Source organism: Colletotrichum abscissum (assembly GCF_030869225.1).
Source record: "Colletotrichum abscissum strain IMI 504890 chromosome Unknown Scaffold_3.1, whole genome shotgun sequence".
Classification (NCBI taxonomy): domain Eukaryota; kingdom Fungi; phylum Ascomycota; class Sordariomycetes; order Glomerellales; family Glomerellaceae; genus Colletotrichum; species Colletotrichum abscissum.
This window is the reverse complement of record NW_026850209.1, coordinates 755,517-779,578: the sequence shown is the minus strand read 5'-3', so window position 1 is coordinate 779,578 and position 24,062 is coordinate 755,517. Positions and strand designations below refer to the sequence as shown.

The window sequence follows — 24,062 nt, the reverse complement described above, 5'->3', positions numbered from 1 at the left end:
ATTGTTGTCTGTGTATCGATGGAAGCCGGAGCCTGCCTGCTTTAGATAAGGCAAGGAAGGATCGACTTGACCGTGTAGATCAATTTGGTTCTGATGGATGAACGGAGACTAGACGCGTTGCGCCTAGTAGGTGATCTGGTCGACAGACATTACTAAAAGACGAACGTTGTAGTGAGGTGTATGTGTGGGAAGTTGAACGATGGTAGGGTGGTCGAAGCAGAGGGGTAAAAAGGGAAGGGAGGGATGGGGTGACGAAGGACGGGAGTTTAAGACGACCTGACGAAGCGGGAGTGAGCGGGACGTGAGCTGGGCACCCGGTGCTGTCGCAGCTCTCGGCAGGTGCGAGGACTCGCCGGTGTGAGAGGTGACGCCTTCCTGGGTGTGTGGTGGTCTGCCACTCATCTCTCTGGCTGCGTGGTCCGTGGTGTGCTGGCCGCTGTCGGTTGCTGCTATTGCTGTTACTACTACTGCTGCTTGCTGGGTCCTGGCTCACGTCTCCGTTGTTCCCCGTACCCGCTGACAAGGCCCCCGCCCTGGTGCAGCAGGGTGGATGGGTAGCTGCCGTGAGGTAAGGCAGTGTTAGGTGGTGGGCCAGTTCCAAGATAGGAACAGATAGTGGGTGGAGCCGACGGGGAGTCTGTGACAAAGCATATCTTGCGCTGTTCCAGCATGTCCGCTTTCTGGTGCTGGACTGCCGTATCGCATTGTGACCGCCTGCTTCGTTCTTGACACCGGATTCGCGGGTGTGGGGGAGACACCAGCTGGGAAGTCGAGGGTCCAGTCCCTGTCTGTTCCCTGCTTGTTGGGGGAAGGGCCCCCTTCGCGGCCTTCGGAAACCCACCCAGCAACTCTGTCCAATCCGCCGCGTATAGGGAGGCGGGGCGCAGCCGGTAATGTCCAAGCGAATGAAAGGGCGTCAAGAGGCCACGAGCGGCTACTCCAAGCCCGTCTCGCAATATGACTTCATACTGTCTCTGGGCAATGAAGACTGGCGTTTGGTTGCGTATCGGAATGCTCGTCTATTTGTCAATTGTTACGTATTTTCCGTGGAATGCAGTGATGCTCCATTGTCGTCGTCGCTCTTGGCCCCGTGCCCAGCTCATGCGTCGTTTCTGGGGGAAAACTCAAGACTGGACAAACGTTGTGGATACAACCAAGCAACAAGCAACGCTATCTCATGTTCTTCTCTTGATGTAGTAGAGGACGGTTTTCCGCCCTCAAAGATCTATGCACACAAAGGGCCACCCGGGGGTCATTCCCGTCCATAACAGCATCGGCGCATCGTTCCCTCGTTGTCGCGTATCGGCCTTCTGATATCCGGCCTGCAGTGTATCCGAAAGCCATGACGGGTCGTCAAAGGATGCCAACCTCTTTGAGAGACGATGTAATCTCTTCCGTTTCCTGCATACGCGGCGAGAGCGCCCATTAGCCAACAGACTCATAAATGGCATGCCCTCCTCGCGGCTCGTGCAACACTTGTATAGATGTCGTAGATTGGCTTCGAGGCTCGATTTATCCCGGGCTTCGCGTCTCAATCTAGCAAATAGGTACACACTGGAGGAGGGTTACATGATCTTTGTAACCTCGTCCTCGACCTGATGGGGAGTAGGAGAATCGTCAGCGCAAGACTTCGCCAATGGCGCAGCTGCAGTTCGTCGTCTTGAAGGCAGAGACTACAAGTAAACAGTAAAGCATCGACTCAACGTACCTCCATGTCCTCGAGCGAATCCTGCTGGGATATACACCGCAGCACATTCTTTTTACTGCTTTCTTGTAGTTCTCCCGCCAATAATAGCTCGTCCAAGATGTAGTAGGCTTTCGTAAAGGAGAAGATGATATCTAGCTCGCAGACGTTGCCATAGTACTTGTCCATCTGCTCGACGTAGCGATGGATGATCTCGAGGGTAATAAGTTCGTTATCTTCTGACGCCGCTCCTGCGATGAAGAATAGCGACGCATATCTGCGGTAAACGATCTTGGAATCTGGCGGGAACAAGTCAGTGACTGTCGACGGGCGAAGTGGCCAAGTTTCGAAGGCGACTGACCCTTATACTCGAGGAAGTTGCACATGCGGGTTCTACGGGCGAGGACCAGCTGAGAAACGTCCTTGACGATCTTGGCCTTTTCCTTGGGCGAGAGGGTGGTGAACCATTTTGCGAGGCGCTGTGGAGGGATCGTGATCAGCAAAGGGATGTTCGAGGGGATTTCGGGTAGCGATGGGTGCGTACCACTTTGCCCTGGCGCGAGAGGAGGATGAGGTATCTAGATTGAATTAGTCTTCTTGCCTTGATGCACTATCAGATGCGGCCGAGGGGTCATCACGTACTGGATAGCCATGATGATGCCTTCACATCACCACCACAAGGTGGACGGAGAAGAAGATGGGGATTGAATTGAAAAGAGCGTTGTGGACCTTGAGTTGACGTCGTATAAAGTGTCCAGTGCTGTAGTGGTCGAGCACATCAAACCGAGCGCTGGATTGCGGTTGGCGACGATATGCGGTCTGTTGGGTGTGACGATACCCCTTGGTCACGTCAGGCTGATGGGCGCAAGGTGTCGAGTTTGGCCGCAGGTGTACCTTGAGCTTGAGGCTGCAGTATCCTCAGGCAGTACCTAGGTACCTAGCAGGCGACACCTGGTGACGGCGGGCTTGGAAAGCTTGAGGTGACGCCCTGTCCTGGGAGCTTCCAGCTTACGTAAGATGGACAGATAGCGAAGCGCTGTGAGTGGGATTAGACAGTGGAAGGGCCGCTGCAAAAGCTCCGTCTACTTTGGCTGGAAAAGCTCGGTATCTCGTCCGAGTTGGTCAAGGTACATCTATCTTTCAGCAGACAATGTCCATGTGTGTACGCTACCTGGACTGCCGTGCCAAACGGAACAAAGCTCGGTCTTTCATTGCTGCCGGCTTTGTGCGACTCGAGATTGAAGTCTTTGAATGCCGGTAATGGTGTGGTGATGGGATTGAATAAAACAGAGACATTGGATGAGCGATTCATGCCGACAACGGCCTCTCATAGGCCGTCGCGATTGCTGCGGTCCTACGGAAGCCTCCGGAAGGTGCAGACAAATCACTCCAGGGCGCTGACGCGATGGGTAAAACCCCCACCAAGTGCCATTGACCTGCCCCCCGGAGTCGCGCTGCTGCCGAATTTGCGGCGGGATGAGGGGTGGATGGCGGGATGTGGTCGGTGCCCGGATGGAAGTTGCGAGGCAGGAAACGCCGTTGCCGCAGGATCGAAGATGAACGATTTCCACGGATGTCTTGACACCTACTTGAACGACTTGATTCAGTCGGCACACACCGAGACGGACTTGCATGGAAATCTCTCTTTCATTTCCCGTCCTCGTCCGGTTGTTGAAATAAAGGCTAGCCCAGTCCTCCGCCCTCTTTCCGCAAGCCTTTCCCCTCCACCGTCTACTACCTATTCCACGAGATACAAAGTCACAACTCCACGGAGACCTAGAGAATAAACACCATCATCGATCCACATCCACCCGCGGGTCCCATCCTAGAAGAGTCTCGCGCGTACTTCTGGAACCCATCCCCGCCTACCACCGTCCCCCTCGCTGCATACACTGCATATCACGACTTTTCCTCGTACCATACCTACAGATACAGACTACTACTCCATCTCATACGCCCTTTATCTCCGATTTTGGGGGCCTCGACACACACAAGCCGACATCCGCCTGCCGTGCGCCAACGATTAATAATTACCCCGTCTCACCTTTGAACCCGAGCGGACCGTACCTTTCCTTATCGGCCCCTCGACCTGATTCCGATTGTTAATCACCCCTCCAAAGTCTAAAAATCAACAGGCACCAAAAAAAAAGTTGCTGAAGATCGGAACGCCCTCCCCTCTACATTGCGCAATCAAGACCCTTGACGTCGCAATCTTTTCTCGACTACCAGTTCATTGCATCTGATCTTGAGCTATAATATCGCGATATTTACCTTATCTACTACCATTGTCAATATCGCCATGACGAAACTCATTCTCTCCACTGGGTTTGTCACGCCTTTCATTGATTCCCACCATAGAATCGTTCCGTGCGCTCTGATGCTGATTGGCGATCTCCGTTGCATGCAGAAACATTGTCTCGGGCGGCCCCTCCATAATCCGCAAACCGGGAGCCTACAGGTCGAACCTTGAACTCACCAACTCGCTGCGAAGCAACTTTCTCGCTGCCCAGCAGGATTACTCGCCTTACGAAGAATCTTCTCCCATCGATGACGATGACGAACCCGTGAATGGAAACGGTTTGAACGGCCACTCCAATGGCTTCTCCCACAACTCGAACGGCCGCCGGCCTCGCATCGACGTGTGGACCGCTCGCGAGGACGATGCGCTCTTCGTCCCGCGGATAGACTGGTCCTACTCTGGACTACAAGAAGAGCCCGACAACTACGACGTTACCGTGAAGCTATTCTTCCTCCCTAATGCCGCTCCGCAAGACCGGGCCCAGTACGTGCAGGATGCCTTGAGCCTCGTGCGAAAGGAGCTGGGGGTCACGACGATCGATCTTCTCATCGCGTCCTTCCCGGGCATGTCATTTGAGGGCGACTGCGAATGGGAAGCCGACAAGCGCAATGCCTCTCAGGGCAACATTGACGAGGAGGTTGCGACATGGACCGTTCTTGAGGATCTGTATAAGCGTGGGGAGGTCAAGGCCCTCGGCATCTCCGAGTTCGGCACTGAGAAGCTGGCCAAGTTCATCAAAAAGGTCAGCGTCCGGCCGGCCGTCGACCAGATTAACATCAAGGACTGCTGCAGCGTTCCCCCGACGCTGGTCAAGCTGGCCAAGACGGAGGGCGTCGAATTGCTTGTCCACACCGATTGCACCGACATCCTGCCCAGAGGCACCCTCCGCGAGCTCCTCGGTCACGGCCTGCAGGGCGCTGGCGTCCTCGCCGACCCTGCCGAGGACCAGGAGGGTCTGGAGGGCGACCTCACACCTGAGTGGGTGGTCAAGTACACTGCCTTTGTGAAGGATCGCGGTGTCATTGAGAATAAGGGGTACTTTGCCGGCGCAGAGCTCGTCGAGACCTTTTAAGTAGACGTTGTCTACCATGATTTTGGTTACATGATTTATTTTTTTTGATACCATGGCTGAACAATACAGCCTATAGATATACACTGCATAGCGTTTCTGATGTCTGGCGATTCAGGGTCTCTTTGACGGATTATACGAAGCCCCTTTCTTGGTATCTATCAGAGAACTATTTTTCCCTTCAAGATATTTATTCTGCCCAATCTCGCCCATGTCTTTTTGACTCGTGTGCCACACAGCATTTTGTGACTGTCTATTCTCTCAACAGAGCCTCGGCAAGCCTTTTCCCCCGCTCGCCACCGAGGTAGATATCGTCCTCGATGCTCTCCAGGCCCATATCCACGGCCACCTTGTACCCCCTGACGACCATGTCCTCGTCGACGCGCAGCCCGTTCTCCACCAGCGCAAGGATGACGCTCCGTATCCGCGCGACCTCGCGCATCGTCTCGTCGTCAATCTTGTCGTTTTGGCTCGAGTAGACATTTGTGCTGACGCTCTCCTCCATGCGGTTCAGCCCTACGCTCTCGGCGCCCGCATCGCTCTCGACGTGCTTGCTGATCCAGATGAAGCCGTTGACGCCGAGCGTGACGTGCACCTTTGCCGCGCCGCGCGCCGCGTCCATGACCCACTGCTGCCTCTTCGCCCTCACCACGCCGCCGCCGCCTCCGGTGCCCGTGACGGCGACGAAGACGCCGTTGCGCAGCTTGCCGTATTTGAGGGAACGCGTGTGCAGGGAGGCGGCGCCGTCCTGGTGGAGCTGCTGGACCTCTGCGACGACGAGGTCGCCCTCGGCGAAAAAGGACCGGATCTGGAGCTCGTCGGTGTCGGTGCGCTTGCGGAGGATGCCGCCGGGGAGGTTGATTGCCGAGATTTGGAGGATGGCGAGCTGGGAGGAGCCGACGTCGACGCGCCAGCGTTTGGCTTGGACTTCGACGATGCGGCCGACGACGAGGTCGCCTATCTCGGGGGTGTAGCGGGCGCGGAGGGGGCGGACGGAGAGGAGCTTGTTTGTGCGGGTTACGGTGCCTGCGACGGAGGAGACGATGTCTGTTGTGTTTTGGGTGATGTAGGTTCCGTGGCCTCTGTTTCGTGGCGATGTCAGTTAGGGGTTTCTCTTTACTGTAGTTTCTGTCTTTCCACAGCCTTCCTATGGATATATTGTTGGGGCCGACAAACCTCATCCACTGGGGGTCGTCGGTGATGATCTCGCCCGGCGTGACGATTTCGTAGTTGTCGCCGCGGGAGCGTTTCGCGGGGCGCATGGAGATGTCACCCTCGATATCGGCGCCGCCATCTGAGTCTGAGTCCGAGTCTGCTGCTCCTGCTCCTGCGGCAGCGTAGGGCTTGTGATGTGACGGCGTGCCACGCGGGGCGAGGATTGTGATGGGCATGGTGAATCTATGGTTTTACGGCGGGAAGGCCGTTGGGGCGCTGAGGAAACAGTCGGATTTTCGGTGTCGTATGATTCGGCTTGCTTGAGAGTATGATTTGATAGGGTTTGTTGCGTCGATTGCACTGTGGGATTTGTGGTGGTTGCTGTTTAGTGGATGTGGATGTGGTTGAGATTGTTGCTTGCAAAGAATTTTTGGTGAAGCTTTGGAGGGGCAGTTTGGAGCCTTCAATCGGCGGGCGATGCTTGCCTGCACCTTACATTTTTTCTTTTGACAGCACCACAACGGCTATAAACTTTACCGGTAATCGGTACATTATATGTCTAATTGCATACCATAGTGTGCCTTTGTTTGATTCATTAAAATTGTCGCTTTTGATTACATGACAGTATTGTACAGTATTACAACAGTATTTGCAGCACGTATCGGCTGGAGTTATCTCTCACAGCATCCGCCCAAAGATCGTCAGTCCGCCGTCAAGCAATCAGTTTCGTGCCAGCTGTAGGGCCAAAGTGGCTGAGATATCTTGACCATGGCCTTCTATCACGGGTTGCCGCTACGATTCTTTACCGTAGGCGCCTGAAATCCGCTCGTGCGAGGCCGTCAACAGAGTGGCGCCAAGCTTCGCCTGCCGGTAGCATCGGCTCTCTCATGTCCTTGAGGCCATCTCCCGCGGACGCGCCTGGCCTGACTGTTTGAGTTGCGATTTTTGCTCATTATCCCAATTCCTCTCTTCGTCTCTTTCATTCGTCCGTCGTCTATTTGAACAGCCTCCACAGGCCAAGGTACGCCAGGCCAATGGAGATACTAGCGACGCCCAGCTTGCGGCTTCCCATGCCGAACCTAGATCCCGACTTGAGAATCTCGGCGCGTTGCCGTTCGACGTGGCCCATGCCGGAGAGGTAGTTGTATGCCGCAAGGCCGAGAAATGCGCCGCCTCCTATTCGGAAGATGCCGCATTAGCATGGCTTCCCTACTGCTGCCGAGCACCACAAGCCTGGGAGAATAGTGGTGGCTTACCAATGACCCTGCACGATGTGCAATCGTCGCCGCGGTCCTCGCGCAGGAGCTGGTCGAGGTTTTCAGGCTTGTCTAGGGTGCCCACGGTGGGCATTTTGTCTCCTCCTCCGATCATGGCGGCGAAGGCGTGTGGGGTGAGCGGCTTGGTTCTGAGCGGTCTTCAAGATTTGGCTACCGAATGCTTTTTGCGACGAACGACGGGAAGCTCCTGACAATGGCAGTGATAGACCATAGAGGCCTGGGGAGCTTGGTGCAGCGACAAGGGTATATCTCGCTGCTGATTGGCTGTATTGGGCTGTTCTATTGCACTAACATTTAATTCCATCATCGAGCATGTGCGGCGCCGCCAAGGTACGCGGGGCCGGTCTGAGTGTGGTTCCCGGACGTGGGAGCTCCAGCGGCAGCCAGACACACTGACAAGCAAACAACCTCCCACCCCCCACCACCTCCGACGACCACGGCGCAGCCTCCGATGCCGACCTGAACGATGAACGGCGTTATTGAGGCGCTGCACATCTACGATGAGCACAAGTCAGTCTACAGCATACCCATCATCCAGACCCGCCAGAGCTAACATACTCTACCCTCGACAGCCATGCCATCCTGTCGCACACGTACACCTCCCGCCCGCTGTCGGCGCAGCACCTCCTGCCCCTCTACCTAGAGCACCCGGCCCCGCGCCCGAACCTCGTCTACCTCGCCAACACGAACCCGCCGACACTCGTCTTCAGCCTCAAGCACGCCAACCTGCTGTTCCTGGCCACCTCGTCCTCCGAGATCGAGCCCCTGCTCGTCCTCGAGTTCATCCACCGCATCGTCGACGTCTTTGAGGAGTTCCTAGGCGCGCCCTTGCTAGCGCACAAGATTGAGAGCAATTATGATGTCGTCGCGCAGCTGCTCAACGAGATGTGCGACGCGGGGACGATCAACACGACGGAACCCAACGCGCTGAGGGATTTGGTCGAGGTTGAGGGATGGGTGGGCAAGCTGCTTGGCAGCATCACCTTGCCTGGGTAAGGGAGACACTTCGAACGCATATGAAAGGAAAATTGGTCTGACGGAGTTCACGTAGGAAACCTAGCAACTTTGGCACGGGCTTCGCCAACCCGAGTACGCCGTCCTTGATTGCCCAAAATACGCCGGCATTACCCTGGCGCAGGGCTAACGTGAGGCATACGTCCAACGAGATGTACGCCGACATCGTCGAGACCCTGACTGTGACTCTCGCACCCTCGGGGCGGCCGCTGGCAGCATTCGCCAACGGAACGATAGCCTTCACGTGTAAGGTGTCTGGCATGCCCGACATTGTCATGACATTAACGAGCCCCTCTGGGAAACACAACCTGGCTGGCTTCATGGACCTCCCAGTATTTCACCCCTGTGTCCGTCTGTCACGGTGGAAGGAACGACCTGGCGAACTCAGCTTTGTACCACCAGACGGCCGATTCATCTTGGCCAGCTACGAGGTCGACTTGCTACCATTCACGAACGGCAAGAGCGGTAGTTTAAGTGCCAACAATCTCAAGCTCCCTGTCAACATTGAGATGAAGACCGGGCTGGGCCTTACGGGCTCCGACTTTGAAGTGCGGTTACACGTCAACAAGGTGCTGGGAGCCGGTGGCCCCTCATCGTCAAGTCAGTACGGAAGAGGTGGCGGCGGTGGTGGAGGAGCAGGTCGAGGCTTCGGCGGCCCCCACCCGGGAACTCCCTCATCGCCTCTGATGGAGGATCTGACCGTCACGGTGCCGTTGCCGGCAGAGGTTAGAAATCTGTCGGAGCTGCGGCCCAGCAAGGGAGACGCGACCTTCAACCCCAGCGAGAGGGTCCTTGAGTGGCACGTCCCCACCAAGGAGATATCCTCTGGCACGTCCTACTTTGGTCTCAGGTGTACCGTAGTGGGCCAGCTGCCGGACGAGGACGAGGACGAGCTCGACCCTAACGGGTTCGGGTTCGGCAAGGCGTACGGCTACGACGAGCAGCCGTACCAGAGCAGTAGCCCCACCCAGGCGAAGAAGACGGCCGACGGCGGAGACGACGAAAAGGACGCGAAGAAGGTGGCGCAGAATAAGATGCTGATGCCGAGCTCGGCGTCGGTGAGCTTCTCGGTCAAGGGGTGGCTGCCGAGCGGGCTCAAGGTGGAGAGCATCATGATTGACCCGCGCAAGAGCAAAGGTCTCGGTGAGAACGTGAAGCCGTACAAGGGCGTCAAGTATTTGACGGTCAGCAAGGGCGGTGTAGAGACGCGGTGTTAGACGGAAACGCGAAACATGATAGCAAATATAAACTAATGAGAATTATTTTAGCTATTTTTATTCTTGGATAGTGCTTGAAGCAAAGTATGATTCACATGCTTTGGAGGGCCTCGGTTTCCACTCCGTCTAGTGGCAGACTAGTGATGCCAATTCGCTGCGGTCTAAGATTACCAGGCGGTGCCCATCAAAGCAAGCCAAGAGACGACTTTGAACCGCCCAAGAAGCCGTTTTCTTTTTTTTTCTTTTTTTTTTGATACAGGTACCTCCAAATCGTGGCCTTGTTTGTTGTGACGGCTACAAGCCGAGGCGGTGACTCAATTTTCAGCGTGAGATCAGAGTACAGCATCGGGGTGAGTCGGCGGCAATTGACCCCTGGACCCCCTGGGGGAGATCCAGCAAAAGCAGCCCCGCTCCCGGCGCAGCGGAACTGGTAACGCGCCTGTAAAAGAGCTGCCCAGGCTGCCAATCGCGGGGTAGGTACCTTTGCTCCAGTGTTTTTCTTCCTCCAGCTCCCTTTCAATCCTCGGCCTCGGGACATTCGGTTAGTGGCGGCCACTACCTAGGACCAACCGCCATTCCAACTGGCGTCATGGGCTCACTCCATCTCAGTAATTCGTATCTCACCCGCGCACCACGTTCCTGTCTCGACTATCTGCTCTCCGTTTCCCCCAAACCCCAAGACCAAGACCAAGACCAAGACTACCCACGGCCGCCGCGCGTGGGCTGTGCTTGCGTGTGACACATTATCTTCCAACTCGGTCGCAAAAATCCGCGGACCTCCCCCCTCGTTGACACCTCTAGTTTTTAATTCTCTTCTATACTTGTTTCTAGAAGCTCTTTCGTGGCGTTGAGTCTTTGTCACTTTCTCTTACGCTACGGTACTCCGTTTAAACACCTACAGAGATACAAACACACACCAAAGTGATTAAATCATTAGTCCATGATTGCGATCATCTAAGCTGCCCCAGCTCACAATTGGCTGGCGCCTTTGTCTTGTTTTCCCAACGGGCCATGACTACAGCTCCCGGAGTTCACCACTCTCTCCGCCGAGGCGCCGCCGCCGTATGGGCCGATGGGCCCGGCTGCCTCGGTCGCAGGCGCGCCGCGACGGGCAGTGTAGCGTTCGAATCAAGTAGGCGGCATGTGTCTACATCACAGGGGAAGAGGCCGCGGACGGCGCTCTTCTTTCCAGGTGCGTGCGTTGCGATGAAGAGTCCCATGTGCTTAGAGGGGGGAAATATGAAGGCAATGAGAGGGAAGCATTTCGAGGAGCTGACAAGTACATGTGACTATCGCAGGCCAAGGAGTACAAAAAGTCGGCATGATAACACCATGGCTCGAAGCCTTCCCCCGAACCGCGAAACCCATCATCGAGGAGATCGACCACTACATGGGCTTCAAGCTCTCCGACGTCATCGCCGACGGGCCCAGCAAGCTGCTGACCAAAACGCCCAACGCGCAGCCGGCCATCATGGCGACCTCGATCCTGATCCTGCGCATCCTCGAGCGCGAGTTCGACTTTGACGTCGCGCGGCGCGTCGACGTGACGCTCGGCCACTCGCTGGGCGAGTTCGCCGCCCTCGTTGCGGGCGGCTACCTCGAGTTCGAGGACAGCCTGTATCTCGTCCGGAAGCGGGCCGAGGCCATGGCGGAGGCGACGCGGCGCGCCGTCGAGGAGTACGGCGGCGAGTACGGCATGGTGGCCATCGTCACGGAGCCCGAGTACCTGGGCCCGCTGATTGCTGCGATACACGACTTTGTAGGCCACTCGAGCGCCGGGTCGAAAGGGGAGAGCTCCGAGGACGTGCCGCCTATCGAGCAGGTGCTCATCGCCAACGTGAACAGCAAGAACCAGATTGTGCTGAGCGGGAATATCGAGCGGATCAAGACGCTGTCGACGCACGTGAGGCAGTTTCTGGGCCACGACCCGCGCGCGGTGCGGTTGAATAGCGATAGCCCCTTTCACAGCCCGCTGATGAAGCCCGCGGTCGGGGTGATGCAGAAGATATTGGCGAAAAAGAGCCGGGTGCGGGGCCGCGAGGCGGAGGACATTATCACCTTTCCCGGCCGGCTGCCGTGCATCAGCAACGTGAGCGCGCGGCCGTTTGAGAGCAGGGAGGACGTCAAGGACCTGCTGGCGCGGCAGTGTCTGGAGACGGTGCGGTGGTGGGACAGCATCAAGTACCTCGACCAGGAGGAGAAGGTGAGGCGGTGGATCGGCATCGGGCCGGGCAAGGTTGGGCGGAATCTCGTTGGCAAGGAGGTCGGGATGAGGGGCAAGGACTCGGTCAAGGGCGGCGGCGTGTGGGCGATTACGGACCCGAGTGAAATTGAGGAGATGTTGAGGGGGTTGGAGGAGACGGAAGGGTTGTCTGGTGAGGAGATTGAATGAATGAGGGTTATTTGGCGATGACAGCCTTCTGTCTGCTTCTTGGTGCAAAAATTCGGGGGGAGGTTATTCCAACGGCGCTTTCCTTTGGTATTATCAACTTTTCTCGATGGGCGTGTTAGCTCATGAGAAGGAGGCCGGGCTTCTACGCCTTCGTTATGAACATTGGAGTAATGATTTGGTTTAGTTGAGGTGTAATACTATTTCTCTACGAAGGGGGGAACACCATGATCCATTCCGGGCATCTTTGGAGATTCATCTGTATTGCCTTGACATGTAAATCACTACTTTTGTGAAGTTGACATGCCAGGAAACTAGGAGCTTGTTGCTGATGCCAATGCGGGGCAGCAAGGAGGCGCCCCAAAAAAGGCAATTAAGCTCCCGTCCACACCAGCTATTTCCTAGAACCAGCATCCTGTACCTTACCCCAGCTCTCCGTTCTCCAAACCACATCACCAAACCGCCCACACTCAACTTTTGACCGACCAGCAGCACCACGATCGCATTCCACGCCTCGGCGCAGTGCCTTATCGAAAGATAAAACTTGAAACCTCGGGCGGCCGAAAGGCAACACAAGTCAAGGCCGCGCACAATGGCGACCGCCATCCCTTCCATAGCATGCATAGGCATCATCGGCCGCAACGTACGTCCTCCTCCTCACTTCCCCCCTTCCTGGCGCAGACCACCACGAACCTTTGTCCACGCTCGTGGTCCCGTTCACCCTCTTCCAACCTCCATACGATCAGAAAACGCATGATCTCAGCACCTCAACGCCAGATCAAAAAAGACACAAGGCTAACGCAACAATTCCAAACTCTAGAACAACCCCCTCCACATCCAAATCTTCCCCTCACACAACCCCTCGACAAACACTTTCGCGCCGATCCGCACCCCTCTACAATTCTCCCTCCTCCTCTCCTCGACCCTGGACATCTTCGAGCTCCGCCACGGCAGCAACAATCCCTCCGGCGGCGGTGCCGCGGCCGCCGCGGCGCCAGGGTCCACGGGGACGGGTCTGTCCGGCGAGGTGGGCCTCCTCCACGCCGTGGACGAGCGGCTGGCCGCGTACGGGTGGGAGACCAACACGGGCGTCAAGATCGTCGTCGTCGTCGACATGCGCGGGCGGAGGGTCGCTGGCGGGACGCCGGGTGCTGGCGCCGGCGGCGCGGAGACGGCCGCTGCCGGCAAGGGGGGCCGCGGCGCGGTCGGGTTGCGGGAGCAGGAGTTGCGGGTCGTGTTCCGGGCTGTGCAGAGCGCGTATGTGCGGCTGTTGCAGAATCCGTTTTACGAGCCTGATGAGCATTCGCCTGTGAGCGGGCGGGGGGGGCGGGTGATTAAGAGTCGCAAGTTTGAGGGGGAGGTGAGGAGGATCGGGGAGGGGTGGACGCCTGGTGTGACGAATCTTTGAAGAGGGGTTTTGGAGTGAGAGGAGCGGCGGTGTGGATCTGAAGTCGAAAAGGGGGGGTGAAGAGTGGTTCGTCGCCTTCTTTCTTGGGTTCCTTGGAGTTTGGGGGCGTTTGATCATAGAAGATAGATGCATGGGTTCCGAGGGTGTGATGTCAAGTATGGGTTTTCTTTTCTTCTAATGTGAGTACCGGGTGGTACCGGTAATGTAAGATATCTATCCATCATGAAGACTCAAAGGTCTCGACGTCGTCTGAGCGACGTATGCTAAGCCCAGCACCGCCAGAATGCTATGCTATGCTCCGTGAGATGGTACTCTCAAATGCGATAATTCCCAAAACCAAGAAGATGAGGAGGGGACACAAAGAGAGAAAAGATAGAGCAAGATCATCCAACGGACCTTGCCTCCCTCATGCTCCTCGTACTCCAAATGCCCTCCACTCATCGTATGTAAAAAAAAGCAGCCGAAAATCAAACTCTAGTGACGCACGCTGTCCTAGGATGAAGACGAAGACGAAGCTGACTTTTCCCGCCGACGCTCAGCCTCCTCCAGAGCAGTCCACCTCTCAATGACGAGCTTATCTGTTCCAAACGGCTCGTCAACAGGCCTCGCCGGGCCCATGACGGCATCGCTCTGCTTCCGCGGCAGCAACGGTTCATCCCGCTTAGGCTTGGACGGCGCCGAGTCCTCCCAGTGCCGCGCGGTGCGCGGGACGGGCGTCCACCACTCCGAGGGGTCACCGCCGCTGCTGCCCCTGGCGTGCCACGCGGCGCTGCAGAGCTCCCATAGCCGGCTCGCGGCGCGACGGTACGCGAAGCGCTCGTCCTCGCCGATGAAGCCGGCCGTGTTGCTAAAGTTGGGGCTCGTGGTGTTGCTGCTGCTGACGTTGCCGGCGCGGCCAAAATCCGAGTCCTGGTCCGGATCGTACTTCGAGGTCGGAGCCTCGGTGTCGTAGTAAGAGATGTTGGGGCGGAAGGGAGCCGCGGAGTCTTGGTAGACTTCGGCAATGGTCTCGGAGTAGATTGCGTCCGATGAGACGACTTCCTCCCCGGATACCGCCGCTGCCGCTGCCGCCTCTGCGGCGGCAGCCATTTCTGCTTGGGCGGCGCGGATGTCGGGGAAGAAGAGGTCGTCGGGGCCGGTCTGGGCGCGGACGAAGAGCTTGCAGCGCGCTTCGTAAAGGGCGTCGAGGAGGGTGATGAAGCGTCTAGCCTCGTTCTTGTGGAGCGTGGTCATGGTGGGTACGTTGTCGATGATGAAGGTGTGGTAGGTTGATGCCATTGTCACGTAGTCGGCGGGGCCAAAGGTTGCAACGAGGGCGTCAAAGTCCCAGTAGGCTACGCCGTCTCGTTGACGCGGGACGGGGATTGTGCGGCCATAGACTGTGAGGGTTGCCGGGCTCCAGGATTGGGAGAGGAGATATGATAGCTCTGATGACCATTCCGAGGTCTCGGGAGTCAAAAAGTACTTTGCTGGCTTGGTTGTTTCTTTGGGTGATTCTAGACTCGTCAGCACCGTATACTTCAATCAGTGACTGTTAACTTACCCTCTTGGGTATCTGCAGGTTCCGCCGCGAGTCCCGTTCCCTCGATGGATATGGCATTAACAGCGGCTTTCACTTCGGTCTCCCGGCGTCTCCAGTCCGTGGCTCCATCCATGTGCCAGAAGTCACAGCGAGCCTTTAGCACTTCGAGAAAGGCGGCAAAGTCGTTCTGACTATGACGAGTTCCCCGAGAGCGAGCTCCGCCAAGAAAAAGACTTTTGAGGAACCCGTCAGAAGGAGGGACAGTGTACTCGATACCAATGGCTTTTTGCAGCTCCTCGGGCACGCGGTTAGATGAAGCGATGAGTACACCGCCGAGGTGGAAAAAAGCGATGAACAAGTGGCTGAGGATCTTGCTTGCTGCGCGATCAGGCAGCTGAAACTCATCGAGAAACAGAATGGGAGACTCTTCTACGAGCTTCTTGGCCAGCCACAGCATGGCGTACTCCTTTTCGTTCCCATCTAGCTCGGCGTGTGACTGGCGGAACTTTTCCAGTTGCGAAAAGGTGTATAGCATGAAGGTGTTGAAGTGCCACCGACGTTTCCTCTCAGTCGGCAGGCCCTGTGCTAGGAGATCGATCAACATTGACTTTCCCACACCCACCTCACCGGATAGGAAGAGGCCTCTAGGTGAGTTGATTGTGATGGCGCCCTCCAGACTGGTCATGACGTGGACTAAAGCCATGGGATTCGTCTCCTTTGGATCTGGCATGGCCTTGCGGGCGAGGTGTTTGAAGAGCGGGTTGTCCCAAATGGGGTGACTCGGCATAGCCAGCGTCGCGGCGGCTTCATCTGGGTCGCGGGCTTCTGGTATATCGGCAACTTGTTTTAGGCGCTCGCGATAGTCCACTTCGGGGGCGTAGTCTTTGAGACGGCCGTAGAGCTTCTGTAGGTGAATTGCCAGTCTGTGTTGGTCTTGATCTGGTGATAGGACATTGGTTGAGACCAGCGTCCTGTACTTGACGAGGGGATCGGTGATGGCCATGGCTGTTGAGTACCGCCGGATAGAGTAAGCCATCCGTCTTGCCTTTGGCATCCTCAGCGTGTGAGAGATCATGGTTGCCGTTGCTCGTCCAGAGTCATACAATATGAGATTGCAGCCAATGGCCGTCGACCCTGCCTTCCCTCTCTCTAATACACTCGCCTTCAAGCTCTATGTTTTGAAGATCCGTAATGCAGCTGAGACAACTTTATGCCCGGCGTTCAGTCGCACTGCCAGGCGGGCTTGCTCATGAACCGCACCCAAGGGCAGAAAAAGATGGGTGATAACCGTGTACTTCCACTTTGAAGCCAGCTAAGGTGTAGGACTCCGAGGGCTCGGGTCGCCCCAAACTGAACAATTTTGGTCTACTCGATAATGGATCTCAAAACGGCGAATGTCTTGTATGAGACTTGATTCGAGGTCGGAAGAACAAGTAAGGCCCGGACAGAATAATAGATGACAGTCTCGTGAATATGAAAGGCTATTGGCTATGCAAACTCATGAGGTCTCGCGGCCAATCATCGTAGTTGACTGTGTCTCGGGAGATGGCTCCGGGTCAAGAATGCAATGAGTTGCAGAACATGAGTGAATAGAAGCGAATGGTGGGGTCGAGTTAGTTCGTCCAACAACTCTATGTGGACGTTAAGGTAGTTGGAAGTACGTCGCCTTACAGACTAAGGTGTGTACCGAGGATCTGGAAGCAAACAAGTGCAAGTCACAAATATCAACGACTCAGTCAAAGGAAAGGCAGTTGTTAGTGGGTATTTCTGTCTGCCTTTACACAACAGAATCGTTCTATCGATGTGCCCGCCGACCCTTCCCGAGGGCCGAGTGACGTTGTTGACTTCAGTTGGTTTCCCAGGCTCCACTTTCAGGGTCCTAAGGTATTTTGTTCCGTCCAATGCGTCGATTCAGCGGACTCCAAATCGATCGCGGAGTCGGCCAATGGGAAGCCTTTCCCATTTTGAGGTGCTGGAAGCAACGAACCTGCCTTGCTTGCCTGTGCCTGCCCAACAGGACCTGAGAAAAAGCAGGTACGTACTGAGCGTGACACGAGGCAGGTATCTCCACTTTCCTTACCTACGGTCGACAAGTACCTTACCTTACTTGTGGAGGGACCTTACCTCACTACGTCGGTAGGTACACCCGTGCTGTCGTTGCCCCTTCCGCCGCCTCAGCTGGCACGCCGGCACACCTGCACACCTGCCCTGACCTGCTGCTCACCGGGGTCATGGAGCCTGACACCACACTGCTAGTGGTCAGACAGGAGCTGCTGGCGCTGCTGGTCCGTGCTTGGCAGATGCAGCAACCTTGTGTTTTTTTTGCGAGACCCAATCGATTGATGCTTCGTCACTCTCACATAGTTGCTAAATCCGCTCTGCCACTTGCGTCCACCGTTTCCGACCTCCGCTTTCCCTAACAAATTCAGAATACCTTAGGCCACAGAATCCATCCATCCTCGAAATGTTTTTCTGATTGACACCGGCCCATCCACGATCACCAGAACCATCACGGCGACCGCGACCACGACTCCCATCAACCACCTCGCGCCCGGTCGTTCGACAGCATCACAATGTTTTCTCCCTCCACGAACGAGGGCGGTCCCGCCACCGCGACGCGAAGCAGAAGAAGGCAGCGACCGGCCAGTAACGAAAGCCTCGCCCAACAACCCAAAGCTAAGCGCCAGCGTCTGCCTCTTACCGAGCAGACCTTCGTGAATCCTGATGTGTCCGCGCCCACGGGCCCCGAGATGTACGAGGTCAAGTCCGATAAAGTTGCGATACTCGACACACGCCAGGACGGTATCGAAAACCAGAACCCCATCACGCCCACCCCGAGAAAAGAACTCAGCGTGCGCGCAAAGAAGCCAAAGGGAGGCGACAGACCGACCAAGGGCGATGGAAGTATTGTTTTGGTACGCAAATACACGGTCGCAACGAACGCCCCCCTGGTTAGCTAACAAGATCCCCAACAGACGACGAACAACGCTTACACTGTGAGCAAATTGCCTGCATTGCCAGACCGTCTACGCGCAGATGCTTCAGGTACGTAACGTTTGCGGAATTGCCGTCCTTCGCATCTAACAGTCAAGTGAAGCCCAGCAACAGGCCGATATCTTCTCGAACCGCTACGCCCTCAGCCTCAGCCATACTCATGCGATCGTTTGGCCGTATACGGATCCATCCCAATCTCCCGAGACATTCACATTCACCCTCCCGTATCCTTCAAAACACACATCGGAACCTCTGCCGTTGGGTTGTCTCGTCTCCCCATCGGCCTCATCAACAGAGCCCGGCCTGGTTGTTGTTATGCCCATCAGCGGTAAGATCGCGTACTGGGAATCCATCACGAGCGCCGCGACTTTAGACTTCATGAAGAAACAGCGAAATGGCGTGGAAGGATCGATATCAGGCATGTTTTCTGGCGAAAAGGTCATACAAATCACGAACGCCGAGTCCGCCGGATTCGTTCTGGCCTTTAGCAGTGGCCGACTAGCCTACATGAGCGTTCGAGACAGCCACGGCAGACCAACGATCTCAGTCCAATTCCTGCGGACAAACCTGGGTTCCACGGCGGGTGGAATTTTCGGTAGCATTCGTCACGCCTTGACGCAAACTGCAGGGCGCGGGGATATTGCTGCCGTTCGGGCAGAGCGCACTTCTCGAGTTGGCGAACGTAACGTTGTCGCAGCTACGTTGAAGGGCAGACTTCACGCCTGGAATGTACATCGCGGTGGACACCACGACACGATTGTGGAAGCGGACATGCAGGAGGAGATTATTCAAGCGATTCGCGACGTTGATCCCTCAGCTGCTGACTTCCAGCCGGAGACGTTCGAGGTTGTCGACTTTGCTTTCGTTCCCAAGGGCTTGGATGCCAAGTATCGGGACATGAGCAGACTCAGCAACGCCATGGCTTCGGAAGACAAGAACCTGCAGCATCTCTTACTTCTCGTCAGCTTCACCAAAAAGAAGGAGTCGCACTACTCTTTGGTTGAGGTCATCCTTTCCCCGGCCTCCGCGCAAGTTGGCATGGTTCGTCCGATTTCCTCATACAAGGCGCGCTTCAATCCTGCGAACCCAGTGCAGTCCACCAGGCCTCGCTTGCATCTCCCCCGACCGGCCCTTGTAGCTTTCGTCGTTTTCGACAAGGCTGTCGTTGTGGCATCCATCGGCAACCCTCCGGAGTCACCAGACGCTCAGCTCCAAGAAGATAACCACATTATTCCTCCCACCTACGAAGATGTCATCACTCTTTCGGACAACAATCAGCCAGAGATCTTGGGATCTGGCTTTGAAGAGCCTCAGACCGCTAATACTGGTCATGAGGAGTCAAGAAGCCGCCAGAAGACGAAGAACCCAGCAGTCGTTCTCATGGTCCGCGGTACTGGTATCGTGCGACTCACAACAACAGATATAGACAAATTTGGCAGTGACCAACCTCCCAAAGTCACGCCAAAGAGCAAGCTAGAGCAAGCTGTCTTTTTTGGGAACAAGCAAGATACCCCCTTGATTTTCGACGGAAGGAAAGGGGTGCAATTTTCGGATGAGGAGGTGTCTGAAGCTGCGTTGCAACTCAGCCACGAGATCATGAGTTCAGCGACATCGCACATTTCAAGTCTGCCCGCATCTTTGGAAGACAATCTTAGCACTCGCTGTCAGGCCCTCGATCGGTTGATGTCTCACCTCAAGATAACAAAGGTCAAGCTGGACCGTCGTACCCGCTGGCTTCTACTCTCGCATGCCGAGAAGATGATGGTGGCAACAGTTCTGTGGAAGCGTCACGAGGCTTTTACGAACGAGCGACCTGCGAACGACAAGAAGGACCTGATTGCTGAGATTGTCGAGTTCATTCACCAAGACGAAAAGACGAACCCGAACCGCAGCGCAGGGGAAGTCGATCGCGTCAGGCACTGGTTCGTGCATGACGTTGGCAAGCTCGAGATCTTTATCGCGTGGGCCTATGAAGTGATCAAGTACATGTACAAAGACCACATCATGGACGATGCTAAAATCACTCGGCTCATGTACGAGGCCCAGCAAGTGAATCTGGTCGCTCTCATGACGGCGCTGGAGTACCGGCAAAAGAAGCTCTCATTCTACGGACTCGAAGACGAAGAGCTGCAATTCGGCATCTTGCGCGACAATTACGATGGTCTCGCTGAACCCTGGACCGGATGTCACTACATTTGCAACAACTTGAAGCGGCTTCTTGAGCTCAGTCACACGTGGCTTGATCAATACTACCCTCCCAAGGAGAAGACCAAGGACAAGACGAAGCAGCCGGATCCCGCGCTCCTGGAGAAGATCAACTCAGAAATTGCCAATCTAAGCGATCTGTACCTCGTGTCATTGCTCGAGGCATCTCGATGGAATGCTGTACAACAAGACGCAAAGGCGCAGAAGTGGTCAGAGCATCTCTCCAAGCTCTACGATTCGGACCGAAACGACAAGGTTCTCTCCCTTCTCCGTCTCGGCAAGTGGGATGAGAGTATCAACATTGCCGAGAAGCACCGGTGCTGGAGAGCCCTTGCTTTGGCTATGATCGAGCAGATCAACAGTCTCAGAAGTGAAGCGACAGTGTCAAGATCACAAGTCGATGCTCGCGAACTCACTAAGCAAGCGGAGCTGAAAGAGAAGCAAATTGGTGTGTACTTTGACAAGTATGGCGAGGCCTTTGCGTTCCCCACGTACGACATTCTGCTCGACAATGCTGGTGTCCAGGCCGTATTGGACTTCAGTCACGACAACCATGGATACAGAACAAATTTCCTACGCACCAAACCTGAACTCGCCAAGATTTCGTGGATCAACGACATCCAGCGTGAGCGTGACATTGGGCATGCGGCGGAGACTCTTTTCGACCTCGGTATTACCCGTGAGCAGCAGGTCTGGAACAAGAAGATTGAACTTAGTCTCGGAAAGCTAGCTTTGCTAGCTGAATCTGAGAAGCCTGCCCCATCTGATCTCTTCGGCTTCAAGCAAGCCAACGTCGAGGTTGAGGGAACATCCGACGAGAAGATTGAGATCATCGACGATCAACTTCATCTCATCAAAATTCAGGATCAGCTCTACGCCCAGGTCTTCCCTTCTGTTCAGATGGCTGTAGATGAAAGCGCTGAACTGCAACTTGCCATGGAAAATCACTGTCTTCACATCCCAAAGAAACAAAAGGCATTGATCCAAGTCTTCGAGAGCAGCATGAGAAGGCTCCTTAAGCACGAGGCTCTTGATGCCATGTCTCTCATTGACCTACTCACTCTCGTTCATCTGCCGGGTGAGACGGCCGCCGACATTGATGATCCCTTCTATCTGGCTCTTGAGGCTGCTTCACTGGGACTCAAGGGCGAGGAGTCGAAGATGGCCAAGCGTTTGATCTGGAGACGCTGCTTCATCCGCGATGATTGGACAAAGCTCAACGATACGCAGTTGAAGGACGATTCGTTCGTTGGAGAGAAGTTAACCAGGACTACGCTCTTCAGTGCTTTCATTTCCTGCTACCAAAAACGTGGGTACCACCAAGTCGCTCTCACGAAGCCAGTTGCTAACTACCAAACAGAGAGAATTGACGAGCCTTTCCAACCAACGAGGCCTTCCGACGCGTTGGGAGCATTCGTGGACGACCTCGACGCCCGCTGGGCTAGCTGGGAAAAGTCTTACCGGGATAAGCTCCTGGATGCAATGAAGTGGGAAGACTCGGTACTGCGCAAATATATCGACAAGGCACGTCTGGAGGAATGGACTCGCACAACGGCCGAGTCTGCCGAGACGTTAGTTGCGGATAGTGTGGATGAGGCTACTCGGGCTGCCACGGAGGACATTCCGGACCTGCAGACGAATGGTAAGGCGAACGGTCTGCATTAGGATGTGGAGGCATTTCGGCAACAAGATGGTGTTCTCTACTCGTCTGGATCGAGCCTCTCGTCAAAGAACTCCAAGTTCGGCGCCGGGTGGGGGTCCTTATTCTGAGTCTAGATTCCAGGGAAGTCACGGGGTCATGCAGCATCCCTCATACACGAGGATCATTTCTTTAGTACTGGGGACTTTTGGGAAGTCTGGTTCTGGGTGTAACTTTAACGGCTCTCGACGAGGCTGAGGCATTGGTGTTTTTTGACTTTCCTTTTCATGAGCCTTAACAGATGTGCCACGGCACCAAGGCTCCTCTTTATTCTTCTACACATCAATAACGAATTGGGAAAGGCATGAGAGATGCGGGACATAAAAAAAGAAAGAGGTTGATGCAGACAGAAGCTGCCAGCAAGCAACACGACGATTCAGATTACAGATAAAATACACGATTAGGGAGGGCCTGCCACTCTTATTTCGATATGTTGTTCCTCCATCATGACTTTTGCAATGCTAGTGAATTGGCCTTTGCCATGAAACTTTGACACAGGTGTGAGGTTTTTGAGAAGTTCTGGCTTTGTCATGACAGCAATCTGTTCCGAGATGCCGTGGTCTGGTGATAGCTGCAAAACGAGAGGGTGCGTGATCGGACTTGGCACGAGTGTTGGGTAGAGCTTTTCCTCGAGCATTTGTGACAAGACTAAACACTATACAACATGTTTCAAAGCTCCGTGAATTTACAATCTCGGAGAGACATCGTTCAATCTATCCAGTACTTTACTCTATACTGGTGCATGAGACACTTGATTGCGTTTCCACGATGATGCATTCTCGTTGTCCCATGCTACTATTATTCTTCTTCCCTGTTTTTCTCCCTCTTCGTTTCCTTTTTTTTTTCATCCTTTCTCTGACTCTTTGAAAGCAGACGTTTCACATAGTCGCCGACGTCGTCGTCAAAAACGCACGTATACATATAACTCCCACGACGTATCGCGTGGTATATAAACTACACATTCGCCACCCGCTCGGCGCGCGACGCCCGGCGGCGCCCCAACTTACATGGACAAAGAGTGCAACATCGGAGACAAAGCAGAGCAAAGCAAAATAACGCGGCGTACGACGACGACGACGACGACGACGACACGCGCGACGCGCCCGCCTCTTCCCGTCTACTCTAGGTGATACGCTCCCGGAGTCTCTTTCTTTTGTTCTCCTTCCCGTGTAACCGGGAGACCACTGGAGAGGAAGCACTGGCCAAGGCGGGGGGAAAGTTTTGCCAGCATTTGAGCCACGCCGATCCACGGCCTCGTGTGGAAAAAGGTCTCCAAAGAAAGAGGCGACGTAAGGTACTCCCACTCTGCACAGGGTTCCTGCTTTTCCAAATTCACAGCAAGCTATCCACGGCATCCACGGCGATCAATCCATAGGTATGCCGATCAACCACCTCACCTATTACAATCCCACCTAAACAGCTTTTCTTTCTCGCCGCAAGTAAGGAGCAGGTCTGCTCGCAGGTCTGGAGTATAAGGTATCCCACTGTGGTCAAAAAGTCGAGACAACAAACATGCCCTGGGCGGCATTGGCTCCCGCGGCTCGCACTCGCAATTAGACTTGTGCCAAGATCTTGTTTGAGAAACGAAAAGAGATAGAGTCAACCTTCACACCCTCTGGCCACGCATCTTGGAGGGAGTGATGCCTGCCCGCTGGAGGGGTAAGGTACCGTCCGACAACTCTGGCCAAGCCACGATTCATGCCGTCCCGGTCGTCGTCGTCCCAAATGATATCTAATGATAACGAGCGTCGAGCGCCCAGCAAGCAATGGCTGGAGTCCTCCAACGTCATTCACATGGAGAGTGCGCAAGCCACAGCGTGCCGAGGAAAGCGAGCCACACTATCCTGGCATTGCTTGCTTACAGAGGCGGGCCTTTGTCTTGAGACATGGCTTACGAACTCTAAGGCGTGTCGAGAATCTGATTCGCCGTATACCTGCTGGATGACTAGCCGTGAAATCTTGGTTCAGGAAATACTGTTAGCTTCGACTCGCCCGATTAGAAACGAAAAGGACAATGACCACAGAAGCTGGAACGCCGTCAGGTCCAACGTGTGTTCCAACGGGGTTTTTGGTTTTAGTGAATGCGTCTACCCTGTGACTGTCACCGGCTAGACGAGAGCTATGGTGCGG

General features: G+C 55.3%; 10 protein-coding genes across 10 annotated transcripts; 6 read left to right on the top strand and 4 right to left on the bottom strand.

Annotated features, from left to right (window-relative positions):
- Positions 1 to 893: 893 nt before the first annotated feature.
- CABS01_01592 (uncharacterized protein) lies at positions 894 to 1,268 on the top strand (the record flags this gene model as incomplete). Its single annotated transcript, XM_060534972.1, has 1 exon — positions 894 to 1,268. One exon carries the CDS (start codon positions 894 to 896, stop codon positions 1,266 to 1,268), a length of 375 nt encoding a protein of 124 aa, XP_060398161.1.
- Positions 1,269 to 1,565: 297 nt separating this feature from the next.
- On the bottom strand, positions 1,566 to 2,337 carry CABS01_01591 (clathrin adaptor complex small chain; the record flags this gene model as incomplete). Its single annotated transcript, XM_060534971.1, has 5 exons — positions 1,566 to 1,595; positions 1,709 to 1,983; positions 2,046 to 2,163; positions 2,229 to 2,262; positions 2,327 to 2,337. The coding sequence occupies 5 exons, from the start codon at positions 2,335 to 2,337 to the stop codon at positions 1,566 to 1,568; spliced, it is 468 nt and encodes a 155-aa protein (XP_060398160.1).
- A 1,646-nt stretch (positions 2,338 to 3,983) lies between these two features.
- CABS01_01590 (glutamate-cysteine ligase modifier subunit) lies at positions 3,984 to 5,055 on the top strand (the record flags this gene model as incomplete). The annotated part of the gene is made up of 2 exons (XM_060534970.1): positions 3,984 to 4,009; positions 4,092 to 5,055. 2 exons carry the CDS (start codon positions 3,984 to 3,986, stop codon positions 5,053 to 5,055), a joined length of 990 nt encoding a protein of 329 aa, XP_060398159.1.
- Positions 5,056 to 5,305: 250 nt separating this feature from the next.
- Positions 5,306 to 6,443, bottom strand: CABS01_01589 (exosome complex exonuclease RRP4; the record flags this gene model as incomplete). Its single annotated transcript, XM_060534969.1, has 2 exons — positions 5,306 to 6,134; positions 6,229 to 6,443. The coding sequence occupies 2 exons, from the start codon at positions 6,441 to 6,443 to the stop codon at positions 5,306 to 5,308; spliced, it is 1,044 nt and encodes a 347-aa protein (XP_060398158.1).
- Positions 6,444 to 7,201: 758 nt separating this feature from the next.
- On the bottom strand, positions 7,202 to 7,578 carry CABS01_01588 (uncharacterized protein; the record flags this gene model as incomplete). The annotated part of the gene is made up of 2 exons (XM_060534968.1): positions 7,202 to 7,383; positions 7,464 to 7,578. The coding sequence occupies 2 exons, from the start codon at positions 7,576 to 7,578 to the stop codon at positions 7,202 to 7,204; spliced, it is 297 nt and encodes a 98-aa protein (XP_060398157.1).
- A 372-nt stretch (positions 7,579 to 7,950) lies between these two features.
- On the top strand, positions 7,951 to 9,715 carry CABS01_01587 (adaptor complexes medium subunit family protein; the record flags this gene model as incomplete). Its single annotated transcript, XM_060534967.1, has 3 exons — positions 7,951 to 7,994; positions 8,057 to 8,476; positions 8,536 to 9,715. The coding sequence occupies 3 exons, from the start codon at positions 7,951 to 7,953 to the stop codon at positions 9,713 to 9,715; spliced, it is 1,644 nt and encodes a 547-aa protein (XP_060398156.1).
- Positions 9,716 to 10,726: 1,011 nt separating this feature from the next.
- CABS01_01586 (malonyl CoA-acyl carrier protein transacylase) lies at positions 10,727 to 12,107 on the top strand (the record flags this gene model as incomplete). The annotated part of the gene is made up of 2 exons (XM_060534966.1): positions 10,727 to 10,907; positions 11,014 to 12,107. 2 exons carry the CDS (start codon positions 10,727 to 10,729, stop codon positions 12,105 to 12,107), a joined length of 1,275 nt encoding a protein of 424 aa, XP_060398155.1.
- Positions 12,108 to 12,696: 589 nt separating this feature from the next.
- CABS01_01585 (uncharacterized protein) lies at positions 12,697 to 13,512 on the top strand (the record flags this gene model as incomplete). The annotated part of the gene is made up of 2 exons (XM_060534965.1): positions 12,697 to 12,747; positions 12,925 to 13,512. The coding sequence occupies 2 exons, from the start codon at positions 12,697 to 12,699 to the stop codon at positions 13,510 to 13,512; spliced, it is 639 nt and encodes a 212-aa protein (XP_060398154.1).
- Positions 13,513 to 14,004: 492 nt separating this feature from the next.
- CABS01_01584 (AFG1-like ATPase) lies at positions 14,005 to 16,109 on the bottom strand (the record flags this gene model as incomplete). The annotated part of the gene is made up of 2 exons (XM_060534964.1): positions 14,005 to 14,996; positions 15,056 to 16,109. 2 exons carry the CDS (start codon positions 16,107 to 16,109, stop codon positions 14,005 to 14,007), a joined length of 2,046 nt encoding a protein of 681 aa, XP_060398153.1.
- Positions 16,110 to 17,607: 1,498 nt separating this feature from the next.
- CABS01_01583 (uncharacterized protein) lies at positions 17,608 to 21,898 on the top strand (the record flags this gene model as incomplete). Its single annotated transcript, XM_060534963.1, has 4 exons — positions 17,608 to 17,949; positions 18,010 to 18,079; positions 18,132 to 21,542; positions 21,594 to 21,898. 4 exons carry the CDS (start codon positions 17,608 to 17,610, stop codon positions 21,896 to 21,898), a joined length of 4,128 nt encoding a protein of 1,375 aa, XP_060398152.1.
- Between the last annotated feature and the right edge of the window lie 2,164 nt (positions 21,899 to 24,062).